We start from the raw sequence: 26,875 nt of genomic DNA, 5'->3' as shown, positions 1-26,875 counted from the left end.
GTTTTTAATTATTAAGTTTAATTTTTTTGTAATGTAGTATTTCTTTCTGGAACCACTGTAATTGGTTATGCTGTGGTGGCCTCCCTGCCCCATATTTCAACGGTGCGAAGTTTAATAAACTATAAACCATAAAGCTATGGCCACAGTGCTGTGAAATGAGGAGTGCAATCTTGCTTAACTCTCTACACCATGACATCAGTGTACATATTCTCCATACTGTTCTTGATACATTTCCTAAGGTGCTGACAAGGAGAATTTCTTTAACAATCAAGAGCTTTAGTTGGTGATCATTTCCTGTACTCTCTCAACCTTAATTAATGTATGACTCGGGGGTGATATTGTAAGGAGAAATTAGATACTAGTCACTCTTGGAGGTTAACTAATCTGTACAACCAGCTTGTTTCAAAACAGTTTACATGTTCTTAACACAAGACTTTGTCAACAATAGCTTTATTTCTCAAATCAGGTGAAAAACCAGTTATAGTCCAGCTCAAATAATTACAGTCAGGCACAAAAAAAGGCCATTGTCCAACTCACTGTAGGGAAACAAAACGTGAAGTCAGTCCAGCTGAAATAATAAAAGACAAAAGTACACTGTAAATATAAAATCAGCACTCCATCAGTTTAGAATGGGAAGAAAATTACAGACAGAAAGTACAGCATAAGAATACCCACACTGAATCATTTAAACTTTGCTTTCATTCCATATTTTAGGCTTGAGTTTTTAAGCTACCAACTTTTAAGTGCATCAGATTTTTTTGCAAATTATAAAAAATGTTCTGATGCTTTCATTTGTGTTGTTTTTGTCTTCATGCAGGCCATATTACATTCCATTGACACTACGCTCTTTAAAACCAGAACAAGTCAAAATAATAGAAAATGAAATAATAATGGAATAATAAATCCCTCACTAAACTCCTGTGAGTAACCAGGACAGAATTTTTCCTCACAACATCATGCAGACAAGTGATGAGAGTAAAGAAAATTATAATTCAATGAATACTTTTGCTTGCCCAAAGATATACCCCAAGTGATATTCCCCAATTTTCAAACCATATGTCCAACACTGAAAAACCTGTGCTTAAAATTTAATTCAAGATGAGAAACATGTAATTTTTACAGAAGTTGGAACATGGCTTTTTTTTGTAACTTCAAAAAATCTTATTAGAGGACACTGAAAGGTGAACATCCCATGCCGTAAACAGTAAGCTGTTTGTGTAAACATTTTCGCAAGCATTGAAAAATATCTGAAGGATACTAAACACAATAGCCTCAATTTGCTGGGAAAATATGCTCACATATTTGTCCTTGGACATTATCTGTTTCTTGAAGCTCACAGTTTTCCCTGACCTTCATTCTCACAAAACCTCACATATCAGAACAGATCATGTCCACAGATACTTTTGCCCCAAATGGAGGCTTTTGCTTATATATGAATTAGGGGATTATTTGTTGATCCAATACCAAAATTCTCCAAATTCACATTATAAGAATTGTATAGCAGACAGTAAGGAGAATTACTAATAAGATCGTGGGTTAAACAATCAAATGAGATGTATGAACCATAGACAACTTTCATAAATGGCTCCCGTATAATTATTCTTTTGTTTAAATTTAAATTAGCCCTACTGGCCTCGTTTGAGATAATGTATTCTTTTGAGTTTTGTACTGGAGAACAAGGCCAGTAGGGCTAATTTAAATTTAAACAAAAGAATATTAATCCGGCAGCCATTTATGAAAGTGGTCTATACCAATACCTTAATGACCTTTACTTACATATTTTACTCCTTACCTTAATGGCACCCAGAGCCCAAAGAGAATGGTTTTCCATAAGCTTGCACGCAAGGTGATGTGATAGTAAGACTTATCAGGTAGAAATTGTTTTCTTGATCCAACACCAAATCCTTCTGACTAATTTACAAGGAAATGTGAAGCAACTAGAGAAGAGAATTTACAATCAGTTTAAAGGTTGATAGTTTCGAAAGAAACTGGGGCTGCGTCGGTGGGAGTAACGAAATAATTTGGATATATCAACAAAGTTGAAATGGTAAATTGGCCACCGTAATGATTACAAAAGCTGACATTTCGAGCGTCCGACGAAGGGCTAACGCTCAAAACGTCAGCTTTTGTAATCATCACGGTGGCCAATTTACCATTTCAACTTTGTTGATATATCCAAAATACAATCAGTTTTGGCAAGTTAAGATTCAAGGTTGATTTATTTCACACTATTTACATAAAAATAACATAGATAGAAAAGTTTAATTGCAACAAATGATTACAGAATACGATAAAGTACAGATTATAAAAATGTGTTTGGTGGTCAAAGTAGTGAAGGCTTTCTAGTTGGCCACCAACTACTTTTAGATAAACAAAGAAATGCACTGACCTTTATTGGTATATAGTAAAAAATGTGGAAAGTGTTTGTAGAGCCTAGAATTGATGTGCAAGAGAGAATTGTGTATAATTCTATATTTAATTCTGTATATAATTTAAGGTATGTTAGAGATATACTGAACCAAGCAAGAAATCTATACAGGACAAGCTTAATAAGAGAAAAACAGACACATACAGACAGACAAACAAACAACAGTGACAACAATGAACGAAAGCAGAAACAGAGACAAAGGAGAGGAAAAGAACAACACATCATCAGCAACAACAGCAGCAGCAGTGGCAAGAAAGACCGAAATATAAGCAGACAATTATTATTATTATTATTAACTCTGTTATTAACATAGTTATTTACATATGGATAGGTGCATACTATATATTTGATCCCTAGACAGATCATATGTTACTTGATTGACAAGAGATCATGTGGGCCATATCAAATGTCTTAAAATGCCAAGGGGACAGTTTTCTATATAACAGAAGCAGAGTACTTAAAAGTAAATTTGCCTAGGTTAGATCTGACTTGTGGTCGGTGGAAATGAAGCTTGGCGGATTCTTTGGTGCTATAGGAGTGGACAGCTGTTATAGGTATTAAAAAATATGGAAAATTGCTGGAACAGTTGTTGGATTGTTATATAATTAAGATAAGAGTAAATAAGTGCATAATACAGTTGTCTTAGCATCTTTAAATTTAGGTAATTCCACAGTTGGTGGAAGATTCCAAGGTTTTTACTCAGTTTGCTTTGTACATGTGCCATTTGAGTTTTCCAATTCAAATGCTCATCTAAATAAATTCCTAAATATTTGATACTAGCTTTGCGATCAATGTTTGAAATATTAATATTGTGTATAGTTGGTTTCTGTGGAGATATTAATAGACAGTTTATTGAGGTTACAGTTAGTTAATGATTGCACCAATAAGCTTCCATGTTTCTTTCAGATTTTCTTGTACAGCTGAAAATATTTGTTATAATATTTATCTTTGGCTTTGGCCTTTATTTTGCTAAGAGGATTGAAGTATTCTTTGTACTCTTTTATCTTCCTTGAGTTCTTGCTGAGTAAATGTGATTTATACATCTTTTGTTTCAATTCAATTTATTTTAAAAGCCCCTGTGTTAACCAAGGTTTGTTGAATTGTTTCATTTTAGAATTGGTTACTTTTTTTCAAGGGCCATGCTTATTGACAATATATTTCACTTTGTTTATATATGCATTAGTTATCTCATGAAGATCAGTGAAGGTGGAATATAAACCTGACCAGCTAATTTGGCTGAGGTCAGCTAAATATTGCTCTTTGCAAAAACTACTGTAATCTCTATAATATGATATCTGCTTGTTTTTAGAGGTGGTTTTTATGCAATAACTTACTATACAAATTAAAAAGAGGGAGGAAACTTTTCTTAAAGGCACCCCTTTGCCAGCAAACACTTTGTTTCATATGCAAGATGGAACAATTTTGATGCCACCAAGTCTGATTTGAACATCAGTCTTTTACCTTTTATAATTGTTATAACTATTACATAGTTTTAATGATGACTCTTTGCTTAAAGCATATTGCTACCTTATCATAACTGATCATGTACTGAGTGTACTTGTATACATTTACATTCTAATTGTGCCACACTTTGACTTCAGCATAATGCATGTTTGCTTCCCTGAGCAGCAAATGAAAACTTGAGTAATGTGTTGTTGGGTTTTGGTTCTCAGACCACGACAAATTTTGACGCTTTCATGATGATGTTTTGCAGAGGACAACTAAGAAGTGTAAAAAGTTTTCTAACACAAGTGCTGAGCTATTGTTCTGTCCAGTAGGTTTCTTTTTGTCACATCCTCGTTGTCACTGCCATAGTGGTTTGTTAAGGTCTTAGTCCCTATTATAGTTACACCAAACTCTAGATAACTTACTTTTTTCCTGATGCTACCTCCACATGCCCAGCTGCCCCAAAAAAAGGGAACTTGTTGTTGATCATGTTTACTTTTAGTCCTTCACAAATTAATATATAAAGTAAAACCCGGATAATATGTATGTGTTTGCAATATTTAGACAAGCTGGCCTAGTTCAGCTGAAAGCTGGTTTAAATGGGGGCCTCTATATAAACAATGACATGGCCAGATCACAACACCAGGAGCTACGTTCCCTACTCTTTGCATTGTGTGCAGGTTTTTTAAAAAATAGAAACTACTGAATGACAAATTTGAAATGTTAACTTCTAACCAACTAAGCAGCTGAGCATTACTGAGGAACATTGTCCCAAAGCTGTGGCAGTGCAAAGCAAGTGCAGCAAGGTCCATGCAAAAACAACTGAGGGTCAGTATCCCCCAGTGCAGCTCCAGCAAGCAAGGTAAGTAAGTAGTTTATTATATGGCAACTTGTTTATTTTTAGTTTGTCTGCTTTTGCAACCAAAAATACAGTGTACATGGCTTATGACCTTTACGATGGAAACAGTCTGCATGACAAAACACAGACCCAGTAACAACCAACCAGAATGCTTCGATTTACTTAAGGCCCGTCATTCCATATAGAAAGGCAAAATGTGCATCCTATAGACATAAACACAGGATACCCAGCTCTCTTTGCTACTCACTGCAAGCTTTTCCTTAACTAAGGTTGAGGCCCTAGCTCAAGTCAGATCATCACAAGGAAAATGATAATCATTACCCTTACTTTTCTCCCTTACTCCTACAAGATCTGCAGCAGGATCATTGCACCTGCAAAAACAACAATATTTTTGATCAGTTATCCTTCCATAATTTGAAGGAAATAATCGAGGAAATAGCTAATCTAAACTTTTGTTTGCTGTCTTAAAGCACAATTTTTGGAAAACTGAAAAGCAGCTCGTTAAGGTACAAGCAAAGAAGTGAACCTTAGAACTTTCCCTGCAGACTGTCCTGTGCATGTCATGTCTCTTCGATGAAATCTCGTTTTAGCTTTGAAGTAGTCCCATTTAAAGCTCTACAGGGCTCTACTGTTGAAATATTCCGCAATAAATTAGAGACGCGCCAAATTCAGAATTCAAGATTTCCGTAAGGATCTTCGTTTTCCTAGTGTGTGTCATGAACAGAACGAATTTATTAATGGATCCTCGTTTTGGTAATGGGTCTTCGTTTTAGCAGTGGGTCTTCGTTTTGGTAGGGGGGTCTTCGTTTTGGTAGGAGGTCTTCGTTTTAGTCACTACCGTGTTTTCAGACACCTAAACATGTATGTAAATTATAGTTGACCTACATTCAATTCACTAGGCTTCCTAAGGACAAAAAAATCTGTTTCCAACGAACATACCAAATTCTGTACAGAAGAAGAAAACATTAAACATAATACAAGAACTTCTATGTCTGCTCGTTCTGGCTTCGATTTGTTATTAATTACTGGTGCCAACTGGCAAAACTCCTGGTCACCTCAAGTTATCATTTCCAATAGCAACAAATACAATAAGAAAATAATTTTTGCGGTCAAATACACATGGTTCTCACCATGGAAATCATAAAAGTAGCCCTTACGGACATCTTGAGTCTTCAATCATCGAAGGAAACGATTCCTAGCCTTGTCGTGGAAGATTTCCCGTATGAATCAAATGATCCATACATGCATTTCCCTCCTGTTTTCCATTGTCTTGCTCTTCTTGTTCATTTTCGTCCCTTGATCTGACGTTACTTTAGTCATAAGGCTTCTCTGCCTCGGACGAAGAAAAAAACTCACCGACCCGGCAGACCCGCCATTTTGAAAATTGACCTCAGCGGTCTTCAAAAATTCGTATATGTGTCACGTAATATATCGTAAATTGTCGTAAGTCTTTAAAGCCTGACATCAGTGTCCAGATCTCCTACTTTCTAAGGAGCTGAGAAGGAGAATTTGTTAAACAGTCAAGACCTTCTATTGTTGTTGATCATTATATATTTTTCTTGTGACTCTAACATGCGATCCATGGGTGATAATGTGAGGAAAACTTAGATGTAGATGTTTGTCTGTAGAGTAAGTATACCAGTAACACATAGTCCAATAACCAGTTACCAATTAGGGAAAGGAAAAAAGACCTTTATCAGGTGGAACGTTCCAGACTCATGTACTTACATGTTGATTGCTGGAGTTCAATCCTTAAGGAAATCACGATACCAAGCGGTATTTGAATGAAAGTACGAAATTCTAATACCATTTGTTCATAGCCAAATCATATTATGCCATAGTTTACTTAAAGTATAGTTTTCCATTCCTTTTTTTTCTTCTGATCTGTTAATAATAATAACAACGACGACGATGATAATAATTTATGAGGAGGATTCAAGTCATCTGAAGGTGATTTTCAGGAGGGTCCCCTAAAAATAAAAAAATTAAAACTATGATAAAAGATGACATTAAGGACTAAGACTACAAACTAAGGTTTAAAATTGAGAAATAAAAATACTAACTAGACGTTAAAAATTGTTTAATAGAATCTGTATCAATTTTTTGTTAAAAAAAAAAATAGTTTTTGACATCAGTCTCTTGAACTCACCCAGCAGTAAGGTCTAATAATTGTTGATTGCTGATTTATAATATGTTTTGTTTCTGCCCCATTCTGTTTTTTGTCTGCATGCTGACTTTTGACCTGTAACCATTTTGGGTATTATAACCATATGGTTGGTTCATTGTAGAACTGAGCACATCAAGATATTCAGTGATCTCACCCTTCAATGCATTTTATTTACACTTTGATCCTCTTTGTTTTTGAACTAAACTGGAACCTGCTCTCTTCAAAGTTTTCATGAATAACAATCATGGACCATGAACTAGGAGGTCAAATCCCATTTGCTAGAAACAAATCATGCTTTATTTTTTACAGCTGATCAAAGTGAGAGGGAGGCGAGGCAGGGCTTTTTCAATGCAGCTTAATCTGTACACCCTAACATCAGTATAGTATGTATATATTCTCCATACTGTTCTCTATACGTTTCCTAACATACTGACAAGGAGAATTTGTGGAACAATCAAGAGTTTTTTAAGTTGGTGATCATTTCCTTTATATTCTTAGGTCACCTCAATGTGTGATTCATGAATGACACTATAAAGAGAAATGAGTTGCTCTTCACTCTTTGGGTAAAAACACTAGACAATGAAATAAAAGTGGAATAAGAACTCCCTTTTTCAACTTACAAAATATGCATGTGCACACATATTATAATTATGTTGATCTTTTAAACTCCCATGACTGCATGACAAGACAGAATTTCTCCTTATAATATCAATACAATATCAAGCAGACAAGTGATGGGAATGAAGAAAAATATCAATTACGAGATTAGTTGATCCAATACCAAATCCTCCCAACTCAAGATGTGTATCGTGAATAATTTTTGCCAAAATTTTGAATGACTGGTCAGGCACAAAAGTGAGGAAATGAGCCACTTTCATGAAAACTTTTTAGAGAGTGTTTTATTATTGGTTCAAGACAGGGTGTGGAATTTTGGTCCAAGTCTAAAGTAGAGTTGTAATAATTTTGTATTTCAATTGGAGAAAGGGGTCAGTTGATTTTAAGGGTGCTATCCCTGCTGAAGAGAGGTCACTGATGAGGAAAGCTCCCAAAAAGGACTTAGGGCAGATTTCTTAGATAAGTTATTTCTGCTTTAGTTTGATATTGAGATGGCTTCACCTTCTGCCCCCCCCCCCCCCTCCCCCATTTCCTCCTTCATGGCTATACCACACAAAGTATAAATCTACTTACTTGATTTATTCAACATTTATTTGATAAACTTAGGAGTTCAAGCCCTACATACAAGCAAAAGTCAATGAAATCTCAACTGTTTAAATCTCAGACAACTGTAAATATACAAGTATCATCTTTGATCTGCGGATTTATAAATGAAGATAAGGGTAAAAATAAATTCCGATAACTTTGATCCCTGGTAGGCTAATCTTCAAAATAAGTAGCACCTTTAACCATAGGAGTGAATCACATGGACTTGCAACTCAAGTGCTTAAGTTCAATCGTTAAGGATGTTACGATGCTATGGAATAATTCAATGAAAGTACCATTTGTTCATAGCCAAATCATATTATGCCATACTTTACTTAAAGCATTGTTTTCCATTGCTTTTTAAATCATGGAATTTTTTGTGCATAGTTAAGACACACATTCTTCTGATCTGTTAATAATAATAATAATAATAATAATAATAATAATAATAATGATAAATAATATTTTAAGAGGAGGCCTCCAATCACCCAAAGGTGGTTTTCAGGAGGTTCCTCTTAAAATAAAAATAAAAATCTGTGGTTCAAATTTAATCTTTGGTTTGAATTTTTTTAAACGAGTTTAAATTTTTCAAACTGGTTAGTAATTTTTAACACTTGACTCGCTCTTATTTATTTGTACCTCTCCTTGTAAAATACGGTGTAAAATAAACTCACATTTTAGTGATTAAGGTTAAGCATTCAACTCAAATGATTAGCTTTCGTGTAAGCTTAGGGATAGCATTTGGCACCCAGTTTTGAATAAAATGGTCAGGCACAAAATTGAGGTAAAAAGCCACTTTCATGAAAACGTTTTTTAACATGTTTCATTATTGGCAGGAGACACGGTGTGGAATTTTGGCCCTAATTTAAAATAGAGATGTAATATTTTGTATTTCAATCTGGGAAAGTGATTAGTTGATTTTAAGTCGGGCGCTATCCCTGCTAAATGAGGAAAGCTTCCACAGAGGACTTGAGGTTTCTCAGATAAGTTATTTCTATTTTAACTTGGATATGTCAACGTAGGAGTTCTGGCCCTATCTACAAGCAATAATCAATAAAATCTCAACTTTTTAAATCTCAAACAACTGTAAATATGCAAGTGTATTTGATCTGCAGATTTATTAATGAAGATGAGAGTGATCATCACAGTTTATATAAACTCTACTTTGTAAGCTGCATCTTCATTTACTTAAGTCTTGTACCTTACTTTTAGTCATGATAAAAGTCTGCTTTCAGGCCCAAAATATGCCAAAAACACTCTAATATCTACAACAACTGCAGAAACCTCAAAAAAATTGTGACTTATTAATACGAAATAGATTAACTCTCTAACCTACCATTTGAAGGTCTTTTCTCTTTGAAAAGCCGTGTTTTAAAATTTACAATTTTGCTACGATTTCATCAGTTGTAACTAAAAGATTACATGAACCGGATTGCTTTGATAATCACCGATGCTTATAATCTCCACAAGAACTTAATTGACTCAACAGAAAACTTTGAGACAAAACACAAGCTGGTCAAAACATACAGAAGCATGCAGTAAATTAGGATCGAAACTAACCAATCATAAATTAAGAAAGTTTCCTGAGAGGTCCGAGGTTTAATTGTTCTCTCTGCAGTAAGCTTTGTGTTTTTACTTCATTGTCATTGGTTCGACATCCTTTGCTGTCAATAAACATCTTCATTGGTTCATTTTTTTTCATTTCGATCCGGTGCAAATAATCTCGCTGCTATGGATTCTTCACAAAGATAATTATTCTTTCATTCACGTATTAAGTTGTTGGGTGGCAATGTCACTGAGCTGGTTACCTCACATTTTTAAATTGTAAGTTGTTAATATAATTTCATTTTAGTTTTATCAATTATTTGTGAAATTAGCGATGCAATATATCAAGGAAACAGTCAGACTGACTCTTGCTAAGTAAATTTTCTGCGTGTTGTTTACCTGCTTCTGTAATGTTATTACCCCAGAGCAATAACGAGCGTAGCTGACAGTTTTCGTTGCTGATGGCTTCAGCCAAGTGCTGTGCTCCTTTGTCTCTGATGTTATTGTGTGCGAGGATTAACGTGCGTAGCTGACAGTTTTCGTTGTTGATGGCTTCAGCTAAGTGCTGTGCTCCTTTGTCTGTGATGTTATTGTGTGCGAGGATTAACGTGCGTAGCTGACAGTTTTCGTTGTTGATGGCTTCAGCCAAGTGCTGTGCTCCTTTGTCTGTGATGTTATTGTGTGCGAGGTGTAACGTGCGTAGCTGACAGTTTTCGTTGTTGATGGCTTCAGCTAAGTGCTGTGCTCCTTTGTCTGTGATGTTATTGTGTGCGAGGATTAACGTGCGTAGCTGACAGATTTCGTTGCTGATGGCTTCAGCCAAGTGTTGGGCTCCTTTCTCTGTGATGTTATTGTCTGCGAGGTTTAACGAGCGTAGCTGACAGTTGTTGTCTCTGATGGCTTCAGCTAAATACTTTGCTGCTTCATCTGTCAATTGATTGACTGCGAGGTTTAACCAGCTCAGTTGAGAATTCCTACATTTTAACAATTTACAAATCTCTAAACAGCCCAAACGGCCAATGTGACTGCCAGTCAATTCTAAATGTGAAATGTTTTTACCTTGATTCTCAATTACAGTAACTAATGAAGCACAATCAACAGCTGTGAGTTGACAATAAATAAAATTTACACAATTAAAGTTAATTTGTTGAAGTCTTCTGTGAACTGTGTCCTTCATCTCACTATTTTCACTACAACATTTAAATAATGTCACTGCTAAATGTTTTTTATCTTCAGTCGGCCATTTAATGACTTTCCTTGGCTCTATTTCCCCTGGCCACTCTTCGTTGTAGAGTTCGTTTTCTTCCTCTTTAGTTTCCTCAGGAAGAAGGTCTGTGATAATTTCGCTCGGTAGTTTTTCTTTATCGTTCATTAGTCCTGCTAGAAATTGAAAAACCAGCTGCCATTTGCCGTCCTCGATGTTCTCAGAAACAAAGTTCCTCAATTCTGTTTCACTCATATTCGCCAGGTGCCTGGCAGCGAAAAACTCTTGCATTGTTAAATGAATAAAACAGAATTGTTTTTCGCGGTTTAACTCGTCAGTTCGGCGGTCGGGTAGGCGGTGAAAGAGGGCGCTGTTTTCCATTTCCCCTACTTCGTTTCCTCCAAAGATCAGCTTTCCTTCTTTAATTCCTTCAAAAGCCATCTTTTCCAGGTTTTTAAATTTCTCTTCAACTTCTCGGGGCAAATCGTCTGATTCTAAGTCTTCGCTAGTGAAATTCTTGCCGCGGAATTTTTCGTTATGCCTTAGATAAAAAATTTTCACTGCTTTCTTGTAAATATCTGTTAGTTTCTTTGGTAGGCTAAGATTTTTAAGACCTTTAAAGCTCAGCATATGAAAGAGAGTTGAGCAAATGATGAAGCAACTCGCAGGAATGTAGCATAGAGAGAGGATGTTCATGTTACCGCCGATGTGTCGCCATAGTGTTTTTCCCACATCCTTGTCTTCTTCACCAAATTTGGTTACATAATCTTCGACTTGTGTGGATGAGAAACCGAGGATCTCGTAGACTTTGTCATAAGGAATCTTTTCGATGCATGGCATAGCCGTAGGTCTTGTAGTCGTCAAAACGGCAGCTCCGTCGAGGAGTTTCCCAGACGCAAGCTTCTCGTAGAGTGCATGAACGGGCATCTTTTTGTCCACGTGGTCGCTGAATTTAGGTTCGAAGTTTTCATCGCCGATCTTTGAGTTATGCTTAAATTCATCGATTCCATCGAAAATAAGGAGAACTCTTTCGGGGTTGTCACGGATGTAATTCCAGACTTCTTCATCCATGTGATCTGAAAGGGAATGTTCTGACGAGGTGAGCAGCTCCCTGAGTGTGATGTTGTCAGTAACCGCGTTGACAGCTCTAAATTTGATGAAGAAAGCAACATTAAAATGGATCTTAGCATCAGGTGTTCTAATGAATGCTTTGTTTAATGCCCAGTCTCTCAGAACTTTGGTACAGTAAAGTGTCTTTCCGATTCCGGGACGACCAACGATCAAAACTTTTTTGTTTTCGTGGTTAAGAATGTCTTCCGGCCCACTAGGTGTTGTGTTTTTCTCAGCTAATTTGGCGTAGACTTCCAAGTTCTCCCGTCTGTCTCCAGTGAAGTCATATCTAGCCCTGTCCGGAACAACGACAAGGTTTGTGTAAATCTGATCTAGAGCTAAATGTTTAACTGGCTGTCCTTCGCCGGGAATACCTGAAAAAGGCGCTCGCAGTTGTGGAGGTCGACATGTGTCTTTTGTAATTTTTTCCTTTGTATTTTCAGTGAATTCTTGTACCGGGTTGCCATGGGAGGGAGTTAGGTGGGTTTTTAGAAACTTGGAATTTTTCATGAAACCATCCTTTTTGCACGTTCGTATTAAAATATACACGGCTTCCATCAGAACGACAAAGACAAAAATTCCGTTCACCACCAGAACAGCCTTCATCCAGGAGTTTTTTTTAGTTGCTCGTTGATTATGACAATCGTGTAAAATTGGTGTGGAGTTTTGCATGACGCCAGTACTTGGCTGATCTCCTGCAGAGTTTGGATCACAACGAAAGCGAGAGGGAAAGTCCGTAGGATACAGAAATTTAGTTTGTAGGACCATGAAGATAACGCCAAACACAATCCTCGTGAAAAGTTGAGCAGAGTAAGCTATAAACAACTTTTTTCCACCAGATAATGCGTTTTCTCGGCCGCAGGATTGTTCCTCGTCACCATTACAAGCGCTTGTAGACAGTTTATTGACTGTAGAGCTCACTATTAGGGAGTAAATACCACAAACACCTACAATGAGGAAGAAGTTAAGTATTACAAAGCCGTAGACAGGAAGACCGTGTTTGTTGTTTTGCTTCATGTACAGCTGGAAACACTGTCCTCGGATTAGGTCGATGTCTTGAACAGTCTTCGCCCCGCCACAGCTGAAATCCGAGCGAGATTCGTTTAATTCCGTGTCTGTGAAAACACCAATAAAGACTGCATAGATCACGATCCAACCGAAAATTACGAAGTGGTTGAATCTGTTAAATGTTTCTGGCGCAAATAGTTTCTCTAGATTTGTATTCATTGGTAGCGTCTGTATTTTCGCTGTTTTCGATTAGATAAAATCGCACAAAGTCTCACGTTGAAACATTAAAGTGAATACTCCAGTTTCGCGTTCTGTGCGGATAACCGCTGTTCGAATGTTTGCAGATACTGTCAAGCGTGAAAACGAGGCTAACCCTGTATCATATTATTGTGGTATACAAACAAACCAAGTGCTAGCGTGTAAAAATTTTGATGTTTTTTAACTTATAAGAGCTCTTTGTAGTTAATATTTAAGTCGAAAAATGTGGCGAAGGCTGCCTGGTGGACACAATTCAGAAGATAGAGGACTTTCAAAAGCTTACAGTGAAATATTTGAGAGAAATATTGAAAGTAGAAAACCAGCAATGTGGCGGCAAGAAGGCTGATCTTGTCCTAAGATGTCAAGCTATTTATCAAAGAAAAGTGGTGTGCGTCGAGCCTGACAACGTTTCAAAACAAGAACAACCATTGATATCGTTGATTTGGAACACTAAAAGTGACCACGAAATAACGTACAAAGTTTTGTCTAGAGATCAAGCTTCTCGGGGATGTGAGTGGAGCAAGGACTTGCGAAATATACCGTCCTACAACTCTACGACTATGGATATGGATGGCTCTGCTCCTGAAAAATATAAACACCAAAGGTTAAAGTAATCTTAAGTTTAACTTGATACTTCGATAGCCTTGTATTAAAAAAGAAATCTTCAAAATCTTCAAAGCTAAGTGAATCGTACGAAAATAATCATTGCAATTTTCTCAATAAGACTTCAAAAGAGTAATCCATGTATTTAACCTGAGCTTCTCTTCACTTATCTATTTCCAGTGCTGTAACAAAATTGAGATAATTTTAAACAAAAAAAAAAACAAAAAACAAAAACAGGGATGGGTCAGCAAATAACTGCAATTGGGGCTGTTGATTTGGAGAATGCAGAAAGCTTAAATATTTTACCTCATGCAGAACTCAAAACAGTGGGTTTTGTGTATCACAGGCAGTTTTTTATCTTCCCGTCGAAGGACTCTTTACATAGTGGTAAAACCAAAATGGAGGAACTAGTAAGACTGAGAGCCCCCTGCCCCCAACAACTGGACTGTATCAAACTGTGACAATTAGAGAACTGGCATCTAAACTTGTACATCTACATCTATGTGCATCTACATCTATGTAAATCTATATCTATGTACATCTATATCTATGTACATCAAATGATTTACCATGTTTATAAAGTATTTTATTGAACCAATACATGATTTTTAGGGGAACTCCATAGGGTACTCCATGGAGTAGGGCTGCACGTTTTGTCATCTCTGGTGAGAAAGTTTTGCGACTTTCCTGAGAATGATGTATCACCTGTGAATACCAAAGTGACAGCAGACCCCTGCTCCTCTTACTTCCTAACTAACCTTTCCCCCAATTGGTGTGATTATTTCAGTTTTCAAGACAAAGGCAACTTCCATTCCGAAAATAACAACAGCATGATTGACATCTTAGTTAACATGTGCACCGATGAATGGCTGCATCTTTGTCAATATCGTTCATTGGAGAAGTGAACATTCCAAAACTTTACAAACCGTTACGCACTGCAATAGGCAAAACTGACAAGTGTTCACAAGGATAGGAAGAAGTTATAAATGTCAGTGTTTGCATGCAATGGGGAAGAATTTTTAGGCAAAGAAACTGATTCATGGTTGATTGTATTGACATAAGCTAGGCTGTTCTTGTTTTCTTGCATTGTTCAACTCATTTATGTACATATATAATGAATCAAATGAGAAAAGAAAGCTATTTTTGGCCTCGTTTAAAATCAAAGCTTAAAAACAAGGACATCCATTGAGTATGGAATAGACTTGCATCTTAGCTTACTTACTAAAAGCTGATCCAATTTCCTCAATTGGATCTCTATTCTTGAAATAGATCACTTATCTCAACCTACAACTATATAAATTCTTTCCCTGTTATAGGACAGTAGACTGGGTTAGAGAAAGTCTGTATTGTTAACCAATAGAAGCAAGAGGTCTAGGAAAGAAATCCATTAAGACATTTTCCCCTGATGTTCTGTCAACCTATACTCTATTAAAGGTTTTTTATATTTTAAATCTGAATCCATGATTTTATGATACAGACAGTTGATCATTATTTTGTGATTTGTTAGGTGTAATATTCATCGAAAATGGAAGGAACTTTAATGAAAATGAGACTGAGTATATTTCATCAGCAAGGCAAGAAAGATGATGAATTTCTCAGGCAATTTTCTCCTCCAGGTCTCTGCCAAGTGATAAAGGCAGAATCAAAGCTTGATTGTCCAGACCTCAAGTATATGAGTTGCTACTTTAGATCTGTTCCCTTTTCTTATCATGTTGTTTCTTAGCTTTTATAGCTTTTTGTAAAATCTCTTGGCATATGTTAACACTCGTATCCAAAATAATGTGAGAGTAAGTTAGCAGGATCCAAGATACTGGTACTCAGATTGGTGTTGAATTTCAATAATCTTGTTTAGAATGTTTTTATCATGTTTTTACCACTCTTGCATCATTAGAAGTTATTTTGGCACATTTAGTTTGTTTAAAAAATTAAGGCCTTCAGATGGATTGATAAGTTTGGGAAGTTAAGCTGAAATGTGTCATATTTCCGTAGATGTCATCATGTTTTTTTTGTATATCAATCATGAGTAAAGATTGGAAATGTCAATTAGCTATGCTCCAACACTTTGATGTTAATAGACTAACGTTTTAAGTTAAGTTCAAATTATCAGTGAGATTAAATTTCAGCCCAAGGAAAAGTCAAATTAGTTCAAGTTAGTGAGGAGTTTTAGTTGAACAAGTTTGAGTTAGCAAGGTTCTACTTTAATTCTGGTTCCAGTTTGTGGGAGGGATTGTGGCCTCATGGTTAGTGCACTCAACTCAGATCAAGTGGTCTTGGTTTGAGCCCAGGGTGGGGACATTGTGTTGTGTTCTTTAGCAAGGCACTTTACCCTTGCAGTGCCTTTCTTCATCCGGGAGAGTAAATGGATACCAGCTGGGGGTAACTCTCCAATGTAGTAGAAATACGTCTAGTCACTTCATGCTACACAAATCAGATTTAAGCACCTGTCCAATGGGCCACTTGGCTCATAAACAGACTTTACCTTTACCTTTCACCAGTTTGTGATCAAATATCTCACACCTGATAATTAAGCCTTTTCCTTGAAATACAAATATTTCTAGTGTTCTTGGTTTTCTAATTTCACAGTTAATCTTTTATTTGTTTCTTTCTCTAATGCAGTGTTTGATTACCCTTTGGGGCTCCTTACAAGTATCACCTTGACAACAGTGGAAGGGACTACTGGCACATCAGAGATGGAGCAGTCAGCATCTGCTTCTGTACACAAAGTAAAAGTTGTGGCCCCATGCAACACTGGTTCTGGAGCATCATCATCCAAGCTCAGTGGAGGAACAGCAGGATTGTCAGGTCTGATCACACAGTAAATAATTAGGAACTGCATGTGGATAACTTTTGATCATTTGAGTTTATCAGTTGAGATTGATCATGGTTGATGGCTTGCAAAAATGTTTATTACAGTTTTCTATAATAAGATTGCTGAAATCAGAGTAGACTGAGGTACCAGTAGCTCTTTTCAATGGAAGAGACTAGCTTTAGACTCATCCTTACTGCCTATAAACGTTTTACAGATTTCCAGTTTATTGTGGGCCTCCTAGATTGAAGTGTTTTAATTTTCTAAGTTCACCTGCATATTGCAATGACATCAAGATTAACTATTAATTAAGATAAAGAATCTCATTGGTTACACATAATTGAAAAAATAGTTTGACGCCTGAAAAACACACAACCATGCAAGGTCGAATTCTTGAGCTTAGTCTAAATAGTCCCTACTTTTGGAGCACCTCCCTTGCTTTTTTCTTTCTAGAAAATTTAATTCAAGATGAGAGAGAAATTTGTCATGGTTACAGGAGAAGAGAAATATTTTAAGTTTTCATGAATTCGTAACAGACAAGAGTCAAGAGAAAACATCCCCCACAGAAAAAAGTAAGCTGTTTCCAAACATTTTTTCATGTACATTGCAATATATTTGAAGGATAATGAACACAAAAGTCTCAATTTTGAGTGAAAATATGCTCATATATTTGTCTATGGACATTATCAAGTTCGCAGTTATCTCAAACTTTGCACTTGGAAAACTGTTTGCAGTTTTGAACAGACAATGTCTGCAGACAAATATTGGTGCATATTTTCACAGCAAATAAAGAAAATTCTATATTTATTTTCTTGCTTTACCTTGTACCTCAGAACTCTGTCGCTGGAAGACAGCAATGACAACAGTGAGTCTACATCACAATAATGAAAGACCTTCAGCAGAGGCATGTAGCCAATATGACGTACGGCAAAATAACTGATCAGGAAAATTCTGATTAGTCTGAGTCCCAGAGCATCTGCCGCATTTACCACTCTACTGGGAAAGAAGCCCTTATAACTCCGTGCTACTGTTCTGGCTTGGCAAAACATGTTCATGCAGCATGTCTTTTGACCTGGTTTAAAAAAGAAGTGAAGATTACTTGTGAATCGTGCTGGCATAAATTTGATATCAAGAAAAAGGGGAAACCTTTTGCTGTGGTAATTTTTATTTCCAGGCCTTTTTCTATTGATATACATTTTTAGAGTTGAACTCATTTTACCATAATCAACAATTTTCTATTCATCATCAGATTCCTCCTTGTTACCGTCCTTATCATGGCTTTCATCATTATTATTTTCACCACCTATTCCATACCCCTACCCCCCTTTCTATTCTACTCTCTCCTCCCTCTCCTCCTTGAACTTTTGTCCCACTCTTTTCCCTTAAGCCTAGTGGTAAATTAAGAACTGATTGAAGGTGCTTGTGCCTTGTGAGTCCACAGCATTTTGACAACTGTGATGATGAATATTGTTGTCAATTAAAATACAGACCATGTTAAACTTCCTATGAGCGATTATCATGTAACCTTTCCTTATCACACCCATACATTTTCCAGAAAAAAGGTAATGAGAATACCTTTAAGTTTTTGTGTTGATCTAGTATCATATTCTTGTAACTATGTTAAAAGGAAATGTATAGCAGCTAGAGGGGAGAATTAGCAATCAGATCATGGGGGTTAAAGGATTTAAGCTTCAGAATGTAGAAAGCATAGATGTTACAGATATGCACTTCTAGCGAAAAGTAATTTAGAAATTTCAGTTCCAATTGCATATTTGCAAGACTAATATAGTTTCTCTCCTTTATCCTTAGGCCACCTGAGCGAAGACCAGAAGATAATAAAAGCCAACCCCAATAATCTGGTTCACTGTATTTGTTGAACTTTTCCTTAATTTGTTCTCCATCTCTGTGAGTGCTGCTGAACTTTGCACTTCAGCAGCTTGTGTGATAATTTACTAGGTGGTGAATGGATTTGGAATCATTCTTGATGCTGCAATTCTTTACTGCTGGTGGACAAAATGTCTGTTTTATTGGCAGAAGTGGTTCACACTTAACCAGGAGTGGCTTATTGTAGTCGGCATTATGGGCAGTCTGCTCTGCAGTGATGCAACTAGGGTCAGAAAGAAGCAGTGGAAGAACTATACAAATTCCCCATATAGTTTGAATTGTGGTTCTATTCACTGACAAGTTGTTTTGCGAAAAACCACTTGGCTAACTCCTCAAGTCTTCTGACTTTGGTCAATTAGAAGTTGATCAGGTTCAGTGTATAGAATCACTTAAAAACCTTTTGTAGTATATCAGCTCAATGACTTTTGAGACCTTGACAAAATTCCCTGAGATGTTGGCAAGAAGAACAAAGATATGAAATACATATATATGAACTGCGGTTATGAAACGTATATGTGCACGATCCTTCGCAGTAAAGCACTATTTATAATAAGCAATAGTGAAAGTCAGACCTGAAAAAAAAAAAAAAAAATGGTCAGTGGTTCGAATCCCGTACAGGCCTGAATTTTTTTCAGGTCTGATTTTCACTATTGCTTAAATAGTGCTTTACTGCAAAGGATCATGCACATATACGTAAGACCCAAGATGTTGGCAAACTGGTCATTAGGAAACCAAATTGTAGGTGAAACCTTCAGTTACACATAGTTCCAGAAATTCTTGAGGTCAGAGTGAAACTGCAGCTATTTGATAGCAATGAATATACAAGCTCTTTTATCCAAATTAATATATTGTATCATAGGTATTAAGTTTGAAAGTCATGAAAATTGTAAGTAAGCCACAGATGCACATGTATATGTACATGGGGTATTGAATGTTTGTTAACTTGTGAAAGAAACTTGATTAAAAATAGGGTGAAGCAATTTCCAACTCTGTGTTAATCCTTTAACTGCCATGATCGTGAGTGACCAAGACAGAATTTCTCCTTACTTTATCAATATAATATCAAGCATATACGTGATGAGATTAGAGAAAACTATTGATTAGGGGATTATTAGTTTCTCCAATTCCAAATTCTCTATACTTAACATGTGCAATCATGAAACTGAGGGTCAGTATTGCCCAGTGCAGCTCCAGCAAGCAAGTGAAGTGTTTTATTATATGGCAACTTGTTTATTTTTAGTTTGTCTGCTTTCGCAACCAAAAATACAGTGTACATGGCTTATGACCTTTACGATGGAAACAGTCTGCATGACAAAATACAGACCCAGTAACAACCAACCAGAATGCTTCCATTTACTTAAGGCCCGTCATTCCATGTAGAAAGGCAAAATGTGCATCCTATAGACATAAACACAGGATACCAAGCTCTCTTTGCTACTCACTGCAAGCTTTTCCTTAACTTAGGTTGAGGCCCTAGGTCAAGTCAGATCATCACAAGGAAAATAATGATAATTGTTACACTTACTTTTCTCCCTTACTCCTACAAGATCTGCAGCAGGATCATTTCAACTGCAAAAACAACTATTTTTGATCAGTTATCCTTCCATAATTTGAAGGAGATAATCAAGGAAATAGCTAACCTAAACTTTTGTTTGCAGTCTTAAAGCACAATTTTTGGCAAATTGAAAAGCAGCTCGTTAAGATACAAGCAAAGAAGTTCACAGTTTGTATGAACACTACTCAATAAGCTGCATCTTCACTTGTTTAAGTCCTATACCTTAGTTTTGGTCATGATAAAAGTCTGATTTTAGGCGCAAAACATGCCAAAAACACTCTAATATCTACAACAACTGCAGAAACCTCAATAAATTGTGACTTATTTATATGAAATAAATTAACTCTCTAACCTACCATTTGAAGGTCTTTTCTCTTTGATAAGCCAAGTTTTTAAATTTACAATTTTGCTACGATTTCATCAGCTGTAAGTTAAAGACTACACGAACCGGATTGCTTTGATAATCATTGATGCTTATAATCTCCACAAGAACTTCATTGACTCAACAGAATACTTTGTGACAAAACACAAGCTGGTCAAAACATACAGAAGCATGCAGTAAATTAGGATCGAAACTAACCAATCATAAATTAAGAAAGTTTCATGAGAGGTTTGTGTTTTTACTTCATTGTCATTGGTTCGACATCCTTTGCTGTCAATAAACATCTTGATTGGTTTATTTTTTTCATTTCGATCTGATTCAAATAATCTCGCTGCTATGGATTCTTCACTAAGATAATTATTCTTTCATTCACGTATTAAGTTGTTGGGTTGCAATTTCACTGAGCTGGTTACCTCACATTTTTAAATTGTAAGTTGTTAAAATAATTTCTTTTTAGTTTTATCAATTATTTGTGAAATTAGCGATGCTATATACCAAGGATGCAGTCAGACTGACTCTTTTTAAGTAAATTCTTTGCGTGTTGTTTACCTGCTGCTGTGATGTTATTGCCGTAGAGGTATAACGTGCGCAGCTGACAGTTTTCGTTGCTGATGGCTTCAACCAAGTGCTGTGCCCCTTTGTCTGTGATGTTATTGCTGTACAGGTCTAACGTGCGTAGCTGACACTTTTCGTTGCTGATGGCTTCAGCCAAGTGCTGTGCTCCTTTGTCAGTGATGTTGTTGTTGTTGAGGAGTAACGTGCGTAGCTGACAGTTTTCGTTGCTGATGACTTCAGCCAAGTGTTGTGCTCCTTTGTCTGTGATGTTATTGCCGTTGAGGAATAACAAGCGTAGCTGACAGTTGTTGTCTCTGATGGCGTCAGCTAAATACTTTGCTTCTTCATCTGTCAATTGATTTCCTGTGAGGTTTAACCAGCTCAGTTGAGAATTCCTACATTTTAACAATTTACAAATCTCTAAACAGCCCAAAGGGCCAATGTTATTGAACCTCAAATCTGAATGTGAAATGTTTTTACCTTGATTATTAATTACAGTAACTAATGAAGCACAATCAACAGCTGTGAGTTGAGACGTATCAAAATTTACAAAATTAAAGTTAATTTGTTGAAGTTTCCTTTGAACTGTTGCCTTCATCTCATTATTTTCACTACAACATTTAAATAATGTCACTGCTAAATGTTTTTTATCCTCAGTCGGCCAGCAGGTGACTTTCCTTGGCTCTATTTTCCCTGTCCACTCTTCGTTGTAGAATCCGCTATCTTCCTCTACAGTTTCCTCAGGAAGAAGGTCTGTGATGATTTCGCTCGGTAGTTTTTCTTTATCGTTCATTAGTCCTGCTAGAAACTGGAAAACCAGTTGCCATTTGCCGTCCTCGATGTTCTCAGAAACAAAGTTCCTCAATTCTGTTTTACTTATATTCGTCAGGTGCCTGGCAGCGAAAAACTCTTGCATTGTTAAATGAATAAAACAGAATTGTTTTTCGCGGTTTAATTCTTCAGTGCGGTGGTCGGGTAGGCGGTGAAAGAGGGCGCTGTCTTCCATTTCCCCTACTTCGTTTCCTCCAAAGATTAGCTTTCCTTCTTTAATTCCTTCAAAAGCCATCTTTTCCAGGTTTTTAAATTTCTCTTCAACTTCTCGTGGCAAATCGTCCGATTCTAAGTCTTCGCTAGTGAAATTCTTGCCGCGGAATTCTTCGTTATGCCTCAGATAAAATATTTTCACTGCTTTCTTGTAAATATCTGTTAGTTTCTTTGGTAGGCTAAGACTTTTAAAACCTTTAAAGCTCAGCATATGAAAGAGAGTTGAGCAAATGATGAAGCAACTCGCAGGAATGTAGCATAGAGAGAGGATGTTCATGTTACCGCCGATGTGTCGCCATAGTGTTTTTCCCACATCCTTGTCTACTTCACCAAATTTGGTTACACAATCTTCGACTTGTGTGGATGAGAAGCCGAGGATCTCGTAGACTTTGTCAAAAGGAATCTTTTCGATGCATGGCATAGCCGTAGCTCTCGTAGTCGTCAAAACGGCAGCTCCGTTGAGAAGTTTCCCAGACGCAAGCTTCTCGTAGAGTGCATGAACGGGCATCCTTTCGTCCACGCAGGCTTTGAATTTAGGTTCGAAGTTCTCATCGCCGATCTTTGAGTTATGCTTAAATTCATCGATTCCATCGAAAATAAGGAGAACTCTTTCGGGGTTGTCACGGATGTAATTCCAGACTTCTTCATCCATGTGATCTGAGAGGGAATGTTCTGACGAGGTGAGCAGCTCCCTGAGTGTAACGTTGTCAGTAACCGCGTTGACAGCTCTAAATTTGATGAAGAAAGCAACATCAAAATGGATTTTAGCATCAGGTGTCTTATTGAATGCTTTGTTTAATGCCCAGTCTCTCAGAACTTTAGCACAGGAAAGTGTCTTTCCAATTCCGGGACGACCAACAATCAAAACTTTTTTGTTTTCGTGGTTAAGAATGTCTTCCGGCCCACTAGGTGCTGTGTTTTTCTCAGCTAATTTGGCGTAGACTTCCAATTTCTCCCGTCGGTCTCCAGTGAAGTCATATCTAGCCCTGTCCGGAACAACGACAAGGTTTGTGTAAATCTGATCTAGAGCTAAATGTTTAGGTGGCTGTCCTTCGCCGGGAGTACTTGAAAAAGGAGCTTGGAGTTGTGAAGGTCGACATGTGTCGTTTTTAATTTTTTCCTTTGTATTTTCGATGAATTCCTGGAGCAGTGGTGTTGTTCGGGGTTGCTTAGGCTCCTTTGGAATGAGTGGAATGATTCTTGCATGGCCTGTACTTTCCTGTACCAGAGGTACTAGGTGAGTTTTTAGAAACTTGGAATTTTTCATGAAATCATTCTTTTTGCACGTTCGTATTAAAATATACACGGCTTCCATCAGAACGACAAAGACAAAAATTCCGTTCACCACCAGAATAGCCTTCATCCAGGAGTTTTTTTTAGTTGCTCGTTGATTATGACAATCGTGTAAAATTGGAGTGGACTTTTGCATGACGCCAGTAGAATTCCTTGGCTGATCTCTTTCAGAGTTTGGATCACAACGAAAGCGAGAGGGAAAGTCCGTGGGATACAGAAATTGAGTTTGTAGGACCATGAAGAGAACGCCAAACACAATCCTCGTGAAAAGTTGACTAGAGTAAGCTATAAACAACTTTTTTCCACCAGATAATGCGTTTTCTCGGCCGCACGATTGTTCCTCGTCACCATTACAAGCGCTTGTAGACAGTTTACTGACTGTAGAGCTCACTATTAGGGAGTAAATAGCAGAAACACTTGCAATGAGGAAGAAGTTAAGTATTACAAAGCCGTAGATAGGAAGACCGTGTTTGTTGTTTTGCTTCATGTACAGCTCGAAACACTGTCCACGGACGAGGTCGATGTCTTGAACAGTCTTCGCCCCGCCACAGCTGAAATCCGACCGAGATTCGTTTAATTCCGTGTCTGCTAAAACACCAAGAAAGATTACACCGATCACGATCCAACCAAAAACTACGAAGTAGCTGACTCTGTTAAATGTTTTTGGCGCAAATAGTTCCTTGAAATTATCCATTGGTAGCGTTTGTATTTTCGCTGCTTTCGATGAGATAAAATCGCAATAGGTCTCAAGTTGAAACAATAAAGTGAATTCGTAGAACTCGGTTTTATATGCTAATGAGACGCAGGCAGTTATTGTAAATTCTGTGGAGCTAAAAGATTACGGAGGTACATGCATGCGTGTAGTGCATTTGAATACACTCGCCTGTTAGCTAATGTTTGAGACTTATCAGTTACCAATACCCGACGACTGAAAATAATTACCTTTTCCAGCATCGGTTGACGAGGAAAATTCAGCAGTCATATGATGTATTCTTAGCTGTTTGTTTTTCACATGCCGTGATCTAGTGGTTAATCCCTCAGGTTAATTTTTTTCCCTTTTTCACACAATTTCCTGACAACACCCAAACACCCTTTGTGGAAATATGCGCCTTGTGTATTGACCAAGCGTGCGGTCAAGATGGCTGGATATTGGCCGATTTCTTTTTAAGCGTTGTTATCAAGGGGCAAAATTACTGTAGGTAAAGATAGAGGGCATTTTTTCTTAATTTTTGTAATTGCCCCGGGCAAAATTACTTGAAAATGATTGGCTGAAAATCGCTTAGCAACGGCTGACAAAGTAAAGATATTTCTGTTTGTTCTGTAGCAATGGCGTCCCGTTTTGCGCGAGATCAGTGAGAGAACATTTTGCCCCTTATATTATAAACAAGTAATCACATGGTTCCTCGTAAAATTAAGGATTAATATCACTTGTGTTTTGGAAGTTGCAGAAATTTTACTCAGCCCCATGCGATTACTTATACTTATGGACCGAGACGAAGTCGAAAAAGAACGAGGCCAATATCCAGCCATCGTATCTTAACCGAGCAAGCTAATAGTCAACTTAGGATTTATTTCATGACAAAAAGATTCCGCTTTTATACGAATCCAGAATGACTTGTCTATTTCGAGAGTCGGGAAAGAAAACCAACTTTGTTTGTAGAATAGTGTACTTAAGAGGCTCTTTAAATGTTTTTGTTTTGACTGTCTTCTGCAATCTCAAGGGCGTTAAATAACTTTGGATGATAATTTTCTGAAGTCTGCAAACAATTTTCTTTTTGATTCAAAACAAGTCGGAGAATAATAGATCGGAGCAGATTAACAAAGTTCGAAACCGTTGGACAATGTCGACGACGAAGTCGCAAAAAGCGGCGCGCGGAATCAAAGCAGGCAGTACGCGACACATCTTGTCCGCTCGGGTAGCCAAATATAGGTATGGAGATGATTTCAAGTGCGATTTGGTGTTAATGCAGCACAACTTATTCAAACGAAATTGCATGAGAAATCATGTTGAAGGTTGTTAATGGTCCGCATGAAAAAGCATCATAGAAAGTTAAGACAAGCGAAATTTTGACATCGCGTGCGCTATTTGTGACTTGCACTCTTGTTACATCTATGCATTCCTGTTTCAACTTTATACTCGTGTTAGAAAAAAAATGCACTCGTTTTCAGCATAGTTAATCGAGGGGACAACTTCAGAGTCGGCTAACATGGCAGAGTGAGATGCGACAACAGTTACATCATGCATTGATCTTGAAATAATATTAGCTAAAGGAATGTTTTTCAGACTGGTTTTACGTGTAGCTTCCCTGAAATAGTGTTCAGTTCTTTCAAAAACAGACTGAGCATTTCTTGTGATCTTCCACAGTCCACCTCGATTCAATGTTGTAGTCAATCTCTGATCTTCACCAATAGGATTGTCCCATTTCCCAGCCATTATCAGTGAGATTGCGTGGTCATTTTCTAGTGTTTTACTTGCTTGTTTGTGCTTGTTATGTAGCTTATGTAGTACATAACCTCCAATATACTGTAACCCTGACTTCTCTTTATCAGATAATTTCGTCAATGGTTCACATGTGTGAGTTTCTGCTTTTTCTTTGCTATGTGTTAAAAGGCAGTCGGCCACTTTTGAACAAAGTAATGTAGCAGAGTTTCTTGATAATCCTACAAAATGGCTCGAAGCATGCAAGACTATGCTAGCGTAAAAGGCTGCATAAAACCTCTCTGCATTTCCAGACTTTGCCAATTGAATATAAAGCCCCTGAATTTCAGAAAATTTAGGTGTTGAAGATTGTAGAGTGTTGCAGTTGTAGGACCATATCTCGTCTCTGTTTACCTTTGGATAAATTTTGCTGTCTCTAAGTTTCACTTTAGCATTGCCAACGATGCTTGCATACGTTTCCACAGTTAATAGATCTCGATTTTCTGGTTTGTCTGTCTCAGTTTCTTCTGTTTCTTCTGTTTTATCTTTGTGTTTAACAGTGATGTGACGTTTCAGTCCGCTCTTACTCTTGCATTTCTTTGGACAATGAGGGCAAGTGACGCTCAGTGAGTGAACCTGCAAAACCAAATTCACGATCAACATCACACACTACTTAGGTTCATAAATCATCTTTAAATCAACAGCTGATAAAATAACGTTTAGGCAAGAAATGGTTTATAAATAGAGCCCGAAATAAGAGTGATTGATCGAAAGCATGATGTCGAAAGCTAGTCTGTTCGACCTTCATGTTCAATCTTCCTTTTTGACGTTTTTAGGCTATATTTTAACTATTAAAACAGATTCTATAGCTTACATCAGCAGCTGCTTCTCTGAAGTGCTCATCAAGGTCTTCTTCTTCTTCTAAAACTCCTAAAATTGCCTCTAAATCGTCTCCAAAGAAGAACATGTCATCACACGCGTCCGCCATGTTGTTTTTAGATGCACGGTCAATGTCACGTGACGGTGCATCTCAACCTCAAAACCCAAACAATAGGCCGGTCCTTTGAAGTTCGCCGGCTTTCATAACCAGTCCCCTCGATTTACTATGT

At 37.2% G+C, this 26,875-nt stretch overlaps 4 protein-coding genes and 1 long non-coding RNA gene across 20 annotated transcripts in view; 2 read left to right on the top strand and 3 right to left on the bottom strand.

Moving 5' to 3' along the window:
* LOC111343351 (nucleotide-binding oligomerization domain-containing protein 1-like) overlaps positions 1-24,188 on the bottom strand; it is a 52,864-nt gene extending 28,676 nt beyond the window's left edge. For 3 of the 10 annotated variants that reach the window (XM_088731085.1, XM_088731083.1, XM_088731084.1), the window contains exon 1: positions 20,044-24,184. In XM_088731085.1, coding sequence (XP_088587211.1) covers positions 20,943-24,041 — 3,099 coding nt within the window. In that variant the 5' untranslated portion in view covers positions 24,042-24,184 and the 3' untranslated portion in view covers positions 20,044-20,942. Of the gene's footprint in view, positions 1-434; positions 569-1,792; positions 1,938-2,389; positions 2,974-4,299; positions 4,336-19,727 lie in introns of those variants that run through there. The other 7 variants (XM_088731089.1, XM_088731090.1, XM_088731088.1 and 4 more) reach the window with 6 other exon arrangements.
* Positions 435-26,861, bottom strand: LOC148724650 (uncharacterized). The gene is made up of 8 exons (XM_088731142.1): positions 26,641-26,861; positions 24,290-26,402; positions 5,619-5,678; positions 5,061-5,104; positions 4,300-4,330; positions 2,390-2,973; positions 1,793-1,937; positions 435-568 (listed from the first exon to the last, which is right to left on the bottom strand). The coding sequence occupies exons 1-2, from the start codon at positions 26,752-26,754 to the stop codon at positions 25,479-25,481; spliced, it is 1,038 nt and encodes a 345-aa protein (XP_088587268.1). The 5' UTR covers positions 26,755-26,861; the 3' UTR covers positions 435-568; positions 1,793-1,937; positions 2,390-2,973; positions 4,300-4,330; positions 5,061-5,104; positions 5,619-5,678; positions 24,290-25,478.
* On the top strand, positions 6,204-7,502 carry LOC148724653 (uncharacterized). Its single transcript, XR_015990994.1, has 3 exons — positions 6,204-6,362; positions 7,210-7,283; positions 7,399-7,502. It is a non-coding gene; the product is annotated as an uncharacterized LOC148724653 (long non-coding RNA).
* On the bottom strand, positions 8,089-13,265 carry LOC148724652 (uncharacterized). The gene has a single exon (XM_088731082.1). It carries the CDS (start codon positions 13,184-13,186, stop codon positions 9,974-9,976), a length of 3,213 nt encoding a protein of 1,070 aa, XP_088587208.1. The 5' UTR covers positions 13,187-13,265; the 3' UTR covers positions 8,089-9,973.
* LOC148724651 (uncharacterized) lies at positions 13,343-19,498 on the top strand. Of its 7 annotated transcripts, none has more exons than XR_015990961.1 (5): positions 13,343-15,402; positions 16,445-16,630; positions 17,088-17,206; positions 17,468-17,538; positions 18,444-19,498. XR_015990961.1 is itself a non-coding variant. In XM_088731164.1 (4 exons), exons 1-4 carry the CDS (start codon positions 15,354-15,356, stop codon positions 18,450-18,452), a joined length of 315 nt encoding a protein of 104 aa, XP_088587290.1. In that variant the 5' UTR covers positions 13,343-15,353; the 3' UTR covers positions 18,453-19,498. The 7 variants fall into 7 exon arrangements, 2 of the variants coding, with proteins under 2 accessions (XP_088587290.1, XP_088587291.1); XR_015990959.1 differs by having other exon boundaries at positions 17,468-17,791; XR_015990960.1 differs by lacking the exon at positions 17,468-17,538.
* Positions 26,862-26,875: the final 14 nt, after the last annotated feature.

This window comes from Stylophora pistillata, chromosome 8, assembly GCF_964205215.1.
Source record: "Stylophora pistillata chromosome 8, jaStyPist1.2, whole genome shotgun sequence".
NCBI lineage: Eukaryota > Metazoa > Cnidaria > Anthozoa > Scleractinia > Pocilloporidae > Stylophora > Stylophora pistillata.
The sequence above is the reverse complement of the archived record's forward strand: the minus strand, read 5'-3'. Positions and strand labels throughout refer to the sequence as shown.

Bases quoted from the DNA above. Each gene is read 5' to 3' on its own strand.
- LOC148724651 (XM_088731164.1), top strand. From the start codon at position 15,354: ATGGAAGGAACTTTAATGAAAATGAGACTGAGTATATTTCATCAGCAA. The intron at 15,403-16,444 runs GCAAGAAAGATG...TCTCTAATGCAG, and splicing joins GAGTATATTTCATCAGCAAG to TGTTTGATTACCCTTTGGGG. The intron at 16,631-17,467 runs GTCTGATCACAC...CTTGTACCTCAG, and splicing joins AGGAACAGCAGGATTGTCAG to AACTCTGTCGCTGGAAGACA.
- LOC148724652 (XM_088731082.1), bottom strand. From the start codon at position 13,186: ATGAATACAAATCTAGAGAAACTATTTGCGCCAGAAACATTTAACAGA.
- LOC148724650 (XM_088731142.1), bottom strand. From the start codon at position 26,754: ATGGCGGACGCGTGTGATGACATGTTCTTCTTTGGAGACGATTTAGAG. The intron at 26,403-26,640 runs GTAAGCTATAGA...TTGGTTTTGCAG, and splicing joins TCAGAGAAGCAGCTGCTGAT to GTTCACTCACTGAGCGTCAC.